The sequence below is a fragment of the Pleurodeles waltl genome, chromosome 6 (assembly GCF_031143425.1).
Source record: "Pleurodeles waltl isolate 20211129_DDA chromosome 6, aPleWal1.hap1.20221129, whole genome shotgun sequence".
NCBI lineage: Eukaryota > Metazoa > Chordata > Amphibia > Caudata > Salamandridae > Pleurodeles > Pleurodeles waltl.
Window position 1 is genome coordinate 854,200,267 of NC_090445.1, and position 13,462 is coordinate 854,213,728.

General features: G+C 42.7%; 1 protein-coding gene across 4 annotated transcripts in view; it reads right to left on the reverse strand.

Annotated features, from left to right (window-relative positions):
- The window catches only part of LOC138300336 (prominin-1-A-like), a 475,106-nt gene that overhangs the window by 359,145 nt on the left and 102,499 nt on the right, over window positions 1-13,462 (reverse strand). The window contains exon 1 of one of the 4 annotated variants that reach the window (XM_069239582.1): window positions 8,279-8,428. The exons of 1 other annotated variant lie outside the window; for it this stretch is intronic. In XM_069239582.1, coding sequence (XP_069095683.1) covers window positions 8,279-8,375 — 97 coding nt within the window. In that variant the 5' untranslated portion in view covers window positions 8,376-8,428. Of the gene's footprint in view, window positions 1-8,169; window positions 8,196-8,278; window positions 8,429-13,462 lie in introns of those variants that run through there. 2 more of the 4 variants (XM_069239583.1, XM_069239585.1) reach the window with 2 other exon arrangements.

The following is a 13,462-nucleotide window of genomic DNA, read 5'->3' on the forward strand; positions in this document are numbered from 1 at the left end:
CAGGAAGGCGCAGACGTAAGGTAGAAGAATAAGTAGGCCACAGAGAACAGGAGTGGGTGTAGATTTGAATAAGAAAAACTGATTAGAAAGGAAAGTGATAAATTTTAAAAAGAATGCACAAAAATGGTGACAAAAAAGGAAAGAAAGCTACGAAGGGAGATCAGTTTGAAAGAGAACTCAACTCACTCAACTCGGATTTATAAAATGTGACTAATCACCCAGGAGGTTATCCAGGCACTGCCTTCTTGTTGGGCTCAGCCGAAAAGCCATGTCTGAGTCCCTTTTTGAATTCCTGTAGGGAGGATGCTGTTTGGAGGTGGAGAGAGAAGTAGTTCAGGACTTGGCGGTGAGGTAGGAGAAGGATCGTCCTCCACTGTAGCTGCGGCGCATGAGGGGAGTTGTGTGCGAGGGAAGTGGTGCACAGGTGTTTGGAGGGTTGGTGGAATTTCAGGAGGTGATTGATGTATGCTGGTCCTAGGTCGTGTTGGGGCTCTTCTAGGCATGTGCAAGCATCTTGAAGTGGCATATTTTGTTGATGGGGAGCCAGTGGAGGTTCCTGAGGTGGGGGTGGTGTGGGTCAGTTTGGGGAGGTCAAAGATGAGTCTAGTGGCGGAGTTCTGCATTGTCTGGAGTCTGTTTAGGAGTTGGGTGGTGATTCCTGCATAGAACATGTTGCCGTAGTCCAGGCATCCTTTAACTAGGGCTTGAGTGATGGTTTTCCTTGTGTTGATGGGGACCATTCTGAAGATCTTTCGGAGCAAGTGGAGGGAGTGGAAGCAGGCTAAGGAGACTGCGTTGATCTGGCATTTCATGTTGAGTTTGTTGTCCAGGATGATGCCGAGGTTTTTTGTGGGTCCGAGTTCAGAAGGCCACCAGGTGTCGTTCCATGGAGAGGTGTTTTTCCCAAAGAACAGCACTTTGGTCTTGTCCATGTTGAGCTTCAGCCAATTGGTCTTCATCCAGTCGGCGACACTCAGGTAGTGGGGTCTTCTGAGAGTGAGAGGAGGAGCTAAATATTGTCTTTGTAGGAAATTATGTTGCATGGCTTCTGACTATGTTAGCTAGGGCTGAGTGACAACACAGAGGGATGCCGCAGATGGTGTTCTTGGGTTCTGAGGTCAAGAGTGGTAGGCAGATTCTCTGGGTTCATCCTGTGAGGAATCATGAGATCTATCTGAGGGTGTCTCCTCAGATCCTGATGTGGTGGAGTCTCTTGATGAGTGTGTGGTGGGATACAGTTTCAAATTTAGCCGAGAGGTCGAGGAGGATCAGAGCCATTGCCTCCTCCCAGTCAAGGAGAGTTTGGATTTAATTGGTGGGGCAGTCTTGGTCCTGTAGTTAGCACGGATTGCAGATTGGGAGGTGTCCAGCAGATGGTTTCTCTCCTAGTGTTTGATCAGTTGGCAGTTGATGGACTTCTCAAGAACTTTGGGAGGGAAGTGAGCAGAGAGATGTGGTTGTAGTTTTTAAGATCTGTGGGGTCAGTGGATGGTTTCTTGAGGAGGGGTGTGACCTCTGGGTGCTTCCATCTGTTGGGGAAGGTGGCCGGGTGATGGATGCGTTGAAAATGGAGTTCACTGCTGATTTCCATGCTCCTGAGGTTGAAGAAGTGGTGGGACAGGCATCCATAGGGGCTCCAGAGTGAATGGAATTCATAGTGGTTGTGGTGTCCTGGGTAGTGAGCTGCTCCCAAGTGATGAGTGGTTGGTTCTGGGTGCCGTCTGTCGCTTTGAGGAGGTCGTAGAGGTCGGTGGGTTTGAAGTTAATGTATATGGTGGATATCTTGCTGATAAGCCTAAAAAATGAAAGTCTGATCAAAATGTGAATGTCAAAGATGGACAGAATGGAAAAGGAAAATGCAGGCCAAAGAATAATTTGGGATAACCAGCAAGTAAGGTGCAAGAAGATGACTCAGTCTTAGTTGCTTCATTAAATGACGTATCAAAGCAGATGCAGTCTGATACAGTAAATAAGGGGCAGATTGCAGCATCTTTTTCTCTAGTTATTTTGCCAAGTTTGTATTAAAAGGAGGAGAGATGAAGATGATTATTTGGCAAACAGAAGTTGGAGGTGAGGAGCAATGATGAGAGGAAGAAACTAAGATCACAGTTTCACTTTTTCTTCGGGTTGAAGTCGAAGGAGTAGGAGGTCATCGAAAAGTTGACTACAGTTGGAATTGTATTGGTTAGGAGCAGGAAAAGAAAATGCTTAAGAATCTTGCAGCATTTGGACAGGACACAAATAAAGTCAAAAATGAAGATTTTTTTTTAAATGGAGAAAAAAAGATGTTTCAGAGCTGACTGCGCCTCTGGTAACCCAACAGAGGAGTGGGTTTAGGCGAAAGCAGGGTTAGTCCAGGTTACAAAAAAGAAATGCTTTTAAAGATATGGAGGAGTGAAGAAAATATGGACCAATTACATTGATGTGACAATGTCAATTAGAATAGGCTAATCCATCATGTTGCGTACAGAGAGGTCCACGATGCTCAAGGTAGTGAAGTACTCAAAAAGAATAAGAAAGGAGAAATGTAAAAGCCATCACAGCACTTCAAGTACCTAATTAATTCAATTTCTATCCTTTTAGATACTGTTCAGAACTTTCAAAGTTTTGCTGAGCAGGTATCACACCAAACGGTATCAATACATAAATAAAAAATAGATTAATGTTTATCTATCCAGGATATATTTGGAAATTCAGGTTTATTTTAGTGAGACCGTGTGTTTTTTAATTTGCCATTTTCTGTGAAGATGGCTACTTTCAGTATTCATACAAAGGTCTCTTATCTAGCTTTGTTTTTCCTCATCTGAAGATTTGCTCTGTATGGAAGTGTGCCACTTATTGATATGTCTCAGGAGAAACCACTGACCCATTGCTAGACAGTAGTTACTCCATGATTTTCCAACTCTCATTCAGTAACTTGTGGCAAAGAACTGATTTTATGATTTGGGTAACATGGGCGGGCAGGGTGGTGGATGCAGAGAATAGGAAGGGTTTGTTCAGAAAAGTGTTTGTTGTGTTCTTGTACAAGTTCCTGGGGCATACATTCAGAAAGATGCATTGTCTTTGCTGTGCAATGTAAATTTAGCCTGTTGTGCATTAATGGTTAGACATTTCATCCGTGTTAAACTTCCTTGAAATCTTTGACGTTTAGATTTCATACAGAAGCAAATGTAACCTATCCATGAACTGCATAACATGAAAGAACCCTTTGTGTGCTAACACAATCTGGATTTGCGTATTTCTGCTCGTAATCTGTCAGGGTCAGGGCAAACAGAATGAGACCTTTGTCTCTAGTACAAAATGAGACATGTGGGTGTGACCACGTTTAACGGGAAATCAAACCAATCGTACTCTATTTACCCCACAGTACGTTAAAATAAAATAAGCAGGTGTTTGATTCCTGCAACAATGACCACAACAGTGACTATAAAAAGCATGCTACTAATTCAAAGCTCTTCTCAGAGCTCTGCTAAGTGAACTGTTTTGGCTAGTGAATGTAATTGCTCTTTGTCTGGGGCTACAAGACTCCATAAGAATATCCTGCTTCCAGTAGCTCTCATTAGGGCAATTTTAAGACCTTTGTTATTTGGCCCTTGCGCCACACAAACCGAAAACAACAGGCAGTGCATATTTTTTACGGAGACACAAGGGTTCCCCTGGATCCATGATTCTCATGGATATGGGGTTTGACACATTACATCAAGCTGAACTACCTATGTGCCAGAGGCAACTTCCCAATTCTTTACAAGTACGGAAAAGCTTAGCTTTCTTAAGGACCACGGGGGCAAACAACCAAACCACCCCTACCCAGAGCCTTATGACTGCCACCCCTGTGCCAATGCCGTCTGAGCTGGAGGCTATCTTTAAGGACTAGTAATCTGCTACATCCTTCTGACCCAGTAGGGAATGTCTAGTGGAGCATTTGTTTTTTTATAGATATAATGAATAATTTGAAACTTTACTATATGAAAACAAAAGGTTTTAACAGCACATATTTTGAGTGCAGGCAGTACGTGAAGAACGCACTTTCCATGCTTATAGAAGAGATGATGTCAAAAAAAAATCCAGATCCACTATCAGCCTTTTAGTTTAAAAAGAGTGCGACGCTCAGAAGGCTCCATGACTTCTAAGTACGTGATCAATGTCACTACGGCCTTTGCTGAAATGGCTGTCATTTCACCAGAGACAACACTCAACTGGTTCTCTGTCGCACTCATGTAATTAGTTGATGCATAAAACACATCACAATGATTATCGCATTGGGTGAATGTCCTATGTGCACAAGGTCTTTTTCCCGCTCTCAAGTACTGTATGTATCCTTTTGGCAAGATGTTTCACAAATCCCTATAACACTTATTTTGATCACAATGCCCAAGAGAGCTCACACTTGGCACTCTCAATTAAATCATCCTCATCAATGCAAAAAAAAGTTCTCATGTATAACTGTGAACAGATTGGCTTGGATAATACGCTTCTATTAGATGGATGGACAGAACAACGGGGAAACACGACAAGCAATGTGACAAGTTTCACAGAAGCAACAGGCTTCTGTTTAGACTCCATTATTTTTTGTCGCTAGTGCCTGCCTTCTCAGGAATGTTAATATTTTGTAATTTTAAGGGGTGCATGCACTATTAACCGGTATGTCTCCAAGCATATCTTTCACTGTGAGGTTACATGCTATCCAGTATGTACTGCCTTCAGAAGTTATTGGATGAGAGAAAGATTTCAGAACTTATGTGAAGATAATGAAAGGTTAGCCAAGAACATGGGTATTGTCTACTTGACTAACAAGCCTAATTGAGAATTTTTTGAAATTGTGAGTATTGGGACAGTAAGATCAGCAAATGAAGATATCTTCGCCTAAGCATGGGGCAGATACAGAGTGAGGATGGGCAAGATGTGCCCTGGAGCTCTGACGAAACAAGTACCACCCCATCCTGGTGCCTCAGGATCCACGTGAATGCCTGCTCTGCAGCCTATTTCAAAGCCCCCCAGGGCAATTGGAAAATATGCACAATACATAATTTGTCTTAAGACAAGGAATACCAACAAAGTTATTTCGCTCATCAAGAACATGTGTGTCCTTTTGTTGTTGGTTCCCCTAATAGGATGCAGGGCTATCCATTACCAAGATGTGAATCCTGAAAAAACGTGAGTGTCCCAAAAAGAGCACAACGAGGTGCAGAAACAGGCAAACTTGTGTTTGGAGGTTCAAAACTTATTTTTGGCTTAGCTACTCTCTTTATGTGTCGAGGATGAATTGAACAGTTAACTCATATTTGTGATTTGTACTACTGAGTGCACCATTTGGCACAAAATAGCTGTACTACCTGAGGAATGTATTCAGGTTGTATTTTCAGTTGAGAGTTGTAGGAGGTATTCTGGCATTTGAAAATGTTCCTTTCGTTCATCCAGGTGTGACTGGCATCAGTAGAACCTACAGAGAAGCAGCAAGGAATCACGGTGTCCGAGTAGAGCGAGACCTGCAGAGCCTTTAACCCCCTCCTGGTACAAGAATGATAAGAATGTGTGGATGGGTACACAGATGGAAAGAGGCCCTACCAGCCAGAAGAAGATTGCAATGTCAGGAGGAGCCGCTGATGAAGTACACAGGTATCCGACAAAGCTTTTAACAACTTTCTACTGGGCAAATCTACAGCTTGTCTTTGAGAGGCCTAGATGGCTGGTCCATTGGCAAAAGATGGAAGCCTAGGTGGGTACCTCAAGTGATACATCAGAGAGTCATTGCATCTGATTGGAGCACGTCCAAAGGATATATTGCCACCCTTGTGGGTCACACATTAGCACCAGGAGTCACTCCCAGAAGAAAACAATTGTATTTGCTGTAGGACAGTATAAATTGTTTAAATCCATAGTTCTAATAAAAAGGTATCCAAAACTTGAAATGTTCCTGTATGTAGTGCTGCCTCCATAGAAGTCTTTAGAAATGTATCTACTTTTTTAATTCAAAGGTTACAAGACACAAACCCTGTAATCATCAATGAGCTACATGTACTGACAGAGTCCAGCACAAAGGCAGGGACACTGGAGCAAAGGGAATTACACCTTCTATTCATGCAAGTTAGAAGTAAAACATTGCTTGGCGGGAGCTCTACCCGGACATACACAGAACACTCTTTTGTGCTCTTTTTGCAGAAATTGTGCCCCTGTGTACAGTCTAGCAGATCTGGACCTTTGTTATACAGAGCGTGGACTGTTGCCATTTGTAGCATGCCCCCACTTCAAAAGATGTGCCTGTTCAAGGCAAGGATACTACCTCTATTAGGATTTGGGTGCTGCCCCTAGGGCAGCCACAAACTTGTGCTGCCCCAGTGAAATATGGAACGGCTGCTTACAAGCCGCAGTGTGTATTTCAGTGCAGGCAGCAACCCACCTGCACTTTAAAGGGTGTAGAGAAATCTGCCTGCAGGTGGGTGTAGTGAGTGACTGCACCGGTCAGCAGGATGATGTCGGGGGGCATGGGACCTTTTTACACCCACCAGAGGGCTGCCCTCAGTGGGTGCAATAAGAGTGCTCCATCTTTTTGTGGCGCAATCAGTGCACCTCCTAAGGGCAGGCTTAACTCTGCATCAATAACACAAAGGTGTATGGGGGATGTTCGGAACAGGATATGTTAACCTGTTCCACTGGTTGGTAGTCCACCAACTTAGGGGTCTACTCACTGAAATGCAATGTGGTAGTGATCACCGGGTGTTCAATGAAAAGGCAGGGGATTCCCCTTACGGACTAGGTGGTCTCACACACATAATTGTGTCATGCTTTATCATATGACCACCTACCCCCACCTAGGTAGGATGATACCACCTGGGCCAGGGTTTTGCAAAGTCGGTTCTGGAGAGCCGGGTCCATGCCAGATTTTTAGCATATCCACATTTAGAAAAGTGTAGATTTCTGAAACATCTTGGCCCATGTTTATACATTTTTAGTGCTGCATTTGCGTCATTTTTTGACGCAAAATCGGCGCAAAATTACAAAATACAACTGTATTTTGTAAGTTTGCGCTGCTTTTGCGTAAAAAAATTACGCAAATGCAGCACTAATAAACTATAAATATGGGTCCTTGTTTCTAAATGTGGATATGCTAAAAATCTGGCATGGACCTGGCTTTCCAGGACCGACTTTGCAGAACCCTGACCTGGGCGGACTCAAAACTCAAAGTTAAAAGAACTCCGAGGGAGTGCTGAGATTAATCTTTCTGGATAGAGCAGGGATCCAGTTGAAAGGGAATAAAAACTAAATTTTCTTCACAAATCACCTGTCTAGTCTAAACCTTTAATTACGGTGTTTGTTTGTAAGATTAAAAACTAATTGTGACAATCTTGAATATAATGACTCAAGGTGTCATCAGATCTTAAGAGGCTAATATGTTTTTTCCCTCATCTATAGCCAAACTGGTCTGGGGCATTCATCAGGGCCTAAGATCCATTTTATATATGGGGGTGGCCGACTAAGCTAAAGAGTGAGCACATACTTTGGCATGCACACTGAGCCTACCTGTTCATGGAAAGCCTAAAGAGAAGAAATATAAGTCAGAGAACACAGGGTGTACAAGGTGTATGTGAAAAAGCACTGCAAAACACTGCACGCAAGTGTGAAAAACCATGCTGTGGGACACACAAACAGCCATGCAGAAACTATCGAATGTGCTGTAAATGGCTCTTATTATAGTCCTAAATGAGAATACTAGGGGCAGAAACTCTTACCCTAGGAGACAGGCAAATTGCCTCAGGTCTGGGATGGGGGGGGGTTGAAGTTGCCCCGTGTAGTCACACTCTGTTATAGGGATACAAGTCCATATTATGGAGGAAGGCAGGGGGAAAAAGTCAAGCAAGAACATTGCTCAATAAAGTGCTCATAGCCTATTTATAATCTGGAGTCAGTTAGTAAATGCCAATGTCTAATAAATCGACAAGACCACATACAAATCAATAATTAAAATAAAGTAACACGAGTCACCCGTTTGGGCTGATATCAGTGCAAAACGGAACAGAACAACCTGAACAAAAACTAACATGACCATTTTTAGGCCGATATCTGTATTGATCAACAAAGCTTACACATGTATGAACAATATAGAGGCCCTCGTTTTTTATCTAGGGTCGATTTACAACACAACAGCAAACAAAACAAAACATAAAACCCCACAGAAATCTTATCTGTGAAAATCCAGTGCGCGTATCTTGAAATGGGGAGATGCCAGATCGAAATCTCAGAGGTAGTCCCCACGGAGGAAGAAACAAGAAGCTCTACTCACTACTCCAAAGGGAGCTACTTGCTGAGTCACCTAAGGGTATCCCTGTCCCAGATTCTTGCTCGTACAGGCCGGGACAGGAGAAGGCTAAATACTGCATTATCAGCTGCAGCGGTCAGGGGATGTCCTATCAGCTGACAGCATGTCTAGCGCGTCAGACGGGAGCGCCCAAATTACATCATCGCAGAGCCTGAGCTCATGGGAGTTGTAGTCCCATGGGCTCGAGAGTCCCAGAGATCGGCCAGGAACTCACAATGATATAAAAAGGGGAGAGGGGAGAAAGGTAAGGAATGGGGGATGGGGTGGAAAAGGGGGGAAAAGAGGGGAAAAGAAAGAAGAAAAAAGGAGGAAAAGAGAAAGGAACGGAAAGAGAACAAAGAAGAAGAGGAAAGTGGAGAAAAGGAAAAAGAAAAAGACAGGGAGCCGAGGGTGGGGGTAGGGGGTGAAGAAGAGAAAAAAGGAGGAGGAGGGGAAAACAGGGGAATGAGGTGGGAGGAGGAAGGAAGGGAGAAAATGGAGGGAGGAAGGGAAGGGATAAGGGGGGATTTGGAAGGAAGAACAGGAAAGAAAAGAAGAAACAGACAAGGAAGAGAGGCTATTCACATCTCTTAATTGTATATTGATAGCCACTGAATATCATCGTGGAGTCCATTTGTGTCAGTGCGTAATCTCCATATCCATCTCTGTTCGTAATGTAAAACCCTTTGTTTCATGTTTGTGGTAGATTCATTCACCTTATCTATAACAACCCATTCCATCTCATCAGGGGAGTGGTTGCTCCTGATGTAGTGGTCAGTGAGTCTGGTTGCGTCCCGCTGACATCGGATTGTACTTCTGTGTTCACAGATACGTGTGCCAACCCTTCTTGTTGTCATGCCAATGTACCTAAGCTGGCATGGGCATTTAATCATATAAACAACATTCTTAATGTTGCAAATTAGAAAGTGATCTTAATTCCCACTGTGTTTGTAAACCTAGGTCCAATTGAGTTGTTTTTTTTGTAAGCTTGCATACGCTGCAATTCCCGCAGGGATAATGCCCTGCCGGTGGTCGCAAAGTCATTTGTTTTTTCATGGGTGTCCTGGTTCAGGGAAGTGTGTGGATGATCATATCTCAAATGCTCCTGGCTTTTTTGTATGCGTTGAGAGGTGGATCAAAGGGTAACCCTCCTGAGGTCACAATTTTCCAATCTTCCCTTATTATCTTTTCCACTTTGTTAGAGAGAGGGTTAAAGGTAGTCACGCAGATTAATTTATCATCAGTGATCCTGCTTTGTTAAGGTTGTAGCAACTGATCCCTATGATTATAGCGTGCTCTTTTGGCGGCTCTCCTGATGAGATATGCTGGGTAATCTTTTGCAAGAAGTATATTAGTAAGTCTCTTTGCATGTTTGGTATAAACTGCAATGTCGGAACAATTCCGTCTCGGATGGAGGAGTTGGCCTACAGGTAGGCTCTCTCTCAGGGAACGTGGATGGAAGCTCTGGAACTTGAGGAGATTGTTCCGATCCATGGGTTTGCAATATACTTTGCATTCCAGGAAATCATTATTTTCATAAATGAGGAGGATCCAAATAGGGTAACTTTGTGCCACCTATGGTTATAGTAAATCTCAAATAAGGACTCAGGGCATTTAGCTATTCATTGAACGTTAAGGCTTTTTTTCTTGTCCCTGTCCATATCAGGAGGACATTGTCAATATAGCGCTTCCGCAGTCTGATGTGCTCTTGAAAGGGATTGTCTCCTTGGAAGATGTATTGTCTTTCTAAAGAGTCCACATATAAACAGGCAAGGCTTGGGGCAAATGTATTGCCCATTGATGTCCCGTGTAGGGTGGATTCCTGTGGTATGTTAGTTTACAGGGATTCAACATCCAGGGATATCAGAAGTTCAGTATCTTTATCAATCTGCATCCCCTTGAGAAGGTTGAGGACATCTTTGGTGTTTTTTAAATACGTGGGTATTCGTTAGACAAGGGTTTGCAAGAATAGGTCACAGAATTATGACAGATGCTCTAAAACAGACCCAATTCCAGAGACAATATCTACCAGGTGGTGGATGCTTGTTCTTACGTATTTTTGGAAGAATGTAAAAATAAGGTATTTTAGGATCTTTTTGTGTCAGAAAAGCTGCCTCGTGTTTAGTGACCCACTCATTCTCCAATACTTTAGTTACCAGGAATGCTTTTTCTTCTTGGATTTCAGAGGTCGGGTCCTTTGACAGTTTTTTATAATGATGAGTGTTTCCTAACAGGCGAAGACATTCCTCTCTGTACATAGTTGATGGCATTATCACAATAGCGCCTCCTTTGTCTGCTGGTTTGATTGTTATTGTAGTTTCTGTATTAAGACCTTGTAATGCAGTCAGTTCCTGGGTACTGATGTTATGAAAATTCTCAGTGGGTGTGATTGTCAATTTTACGGCTGATTGATTTTTCAAAAGCTATAACTTCAGGGGGCATTTGCCTTCTTGCAGGGAGGAACTTGGATTTTGGACGTAGGCCAGTGTTCCTATTTACTCCTCCCTGGGACATAGGGTGTTCCCTGAAGAAGATAGTAAGCCAGAGTTTCTGCAAAAACTTAGCAAGTTCAGTTCTTAATTTAAAAATGTCAAGTTTCGGAGTTGGAACAAAACCTAGTCACTTATCAAGGGCTCTTTTCTCTAGTTCGCCTAAACATCTATTGCTCAGGTTAATGACGGTATGCCCTTTATTAGTCATACCTTGCTCGTGCTGGGAGTGCTCTCCTTCTGTATCTCGGATTCTGACGTTTCTTCTCTTAGTCTCCAGTTTACTCCCTTCTTTCTTCCTCTCCCCCTTCCCTGACTTCTTTCTAAAAAAGGGGGAGCATTGGTGTATGCCCATGAGGCCGGGTGGGGAGGGTACATAGGTGTCTGAAACTGGATCGGGGGCCCAAAGTGCTGATTGTTCATTACGTGAAAGGGGGCACAATTTGTGGTTGGTTCCATCTACTCCTTTGGTAGCCGCGTCGTCCCAATCTCTGTTGTGTACCCTGGACTGAGTCATTCTTGGAATCGGAACTCGTGTTTCCTCCGAGGATATGTCAGAGAGGTTGTTAGCTTTAGGGTTATAATCTTCCATAGTATACGGGTACACTTTCTCACGTCAGAATCTTTGCAGATCCTTCTGAAATTTCGAGATTTTTTTGTTGTGTCAAGTATTCTTTAAATTCATTAATCGTTTTGTTTGTTTCTTCTCACTTTTTCTTGGAGTAATTAGTCCACTTTTGAGATTATTTTCACTGGTCTTTATTTGGATCAACAGGGCCTCTGATAACTCTGCATCCCCATCCATAATACGGTTCAAGTGCAGAGACAAAGTGACTCTCGCATTTACACAGGGCCACTACCCCCATGCAAATGATGGAAGACCCTTTCACAATAACACAGGTTCTACAAGTGCGGCAGTTTGATCAATATTGCAGAAGGGGTTAGACAAGCATCTGTGCACCTTCTGTAATACCAAAGTGCCCCAGGGTGCATACATTTGCACAAATGTCCATTGCATCCCCGGGCCACTTTGCATAATATGCTCCTGACTGGCTGGCGCCATAATCATATTACTAGAGTGGTTTCTACATGGTTGAACAGCAAGTTCATATATGGATGAGTGCTGAGTTAAAAAAAAAAAAAAAAAAAAACATGCCTTCATCCTCAGTAGCGGTCGAGGTGTAGATATAACAGGCGCTTTGCGATTCACATTAGATCTTTAAACATTTGTAAACATTGACAAAAGTTTCTTTGAGGATTATTACGGATGTTGTAACCTTGGTTAAAAAAAAAAGTCCTTATTTTGGAAATTTTACAGATTATTGTGTTAATATTTTAGGACCTACTCTGGGCAATTCTAGAATGGCTGAAATTGACAAACATGTTTCCCCTGTCTGTTTCACATGCATCTGGCAATTTAGCACTGGATCGGAGTGACGAGGTCATAATCAACATGTTTTTATTTTCCCAAAAATTACAGCTGCTCGCCCTTGAGTAGTAGTTGGATAATTACTTTAATGGCGTTCCTAGCTACCATATTCAAGCTGCAAATGCGAAACACACAAAGCGTGTCATCAAACTGCTCTTTCTGTTTAAGTCTTTTAATACTTTGTGCTTTGTCTTTGCAGCAAAGTTCAATTCTCAACATAACAAAGAAAAGTTGGTTGCTGTGTCAATAAGGAGGCGTTGACAGCGTAGCTATAAGGAAAGTGCTCATCCAAAAAGGAGTAAAAATAGTTTGTTGACAGAGATTAAGACTAACTAACTGCTGACCGAACTGTTTGAATTCGGAGAAGGAAACCAGCTCATACGTGGTAAAAGTCTGAGCCCTTAAAGGAGGACAGAGCCAAAGCATATTGGTATAAGATAAGGGTGGTGCCAAGAATGAAATTGTATAAGTTCCTCTGTCAGTATCCAATGACGGATGTGAAGAGCAGGAGACCAATGTTGCCAGCGTACAAGCTAGCATAAAACCCTTGCTGTGACTTTCATTTCGCACCGAATCTTGTGAAGGACAAGATATTTGCTTTATTTGTTCAACTTAGAACCAGACACATAACTCCCTCAGAATTTGTTTAGGGAAAAGATGTGGTTCAGCCATACTCAAAATCTGCGGGACATCTTAAGTTATGAATCCATTGTTGCCCACAGACTTTTTACCTTGGAGATTGACAAACGCACAAGTCTGGGCCAGCTAGAAAATGCCCATGGGAGTTTCAGGGGATGCATTCTTAAGGGATTTTGCACCAACCACTTTCGGGTTATAAGTGTGGAGAATGCAAGTAGTCTCTTCAGAAAATTCTCTCTGAGGAAGCAAAACAACCTTTAAGGGATCTTGTGTCATCAGTTTTATTAAAATCTTACATTCAAAGTGGTGAATCAACTTAGCAAGAGGGAGCATATAGAAAGCGAAGAGTGAGGAGAATGTCTATATCTGTGGAATCCCGCGATCAAGTAGGTAAAAATAAAAATGGTAGGGGGCATGGCTATTTCTTGGTATTTTGACATAAAGACCATACCGAATCATGAGCAGTACCTCTGAGCCTGACGTGAAACAGACTAGTTAAAAGCAGAGCTTGATTCACAGTGTTGGACCCAGGTAACGTTCTATAAGATCTGTGTGAAATTCTCCATTCTAATATTGCCCAAAACTGCAGTAACCACGTTTCCAATGCACTTT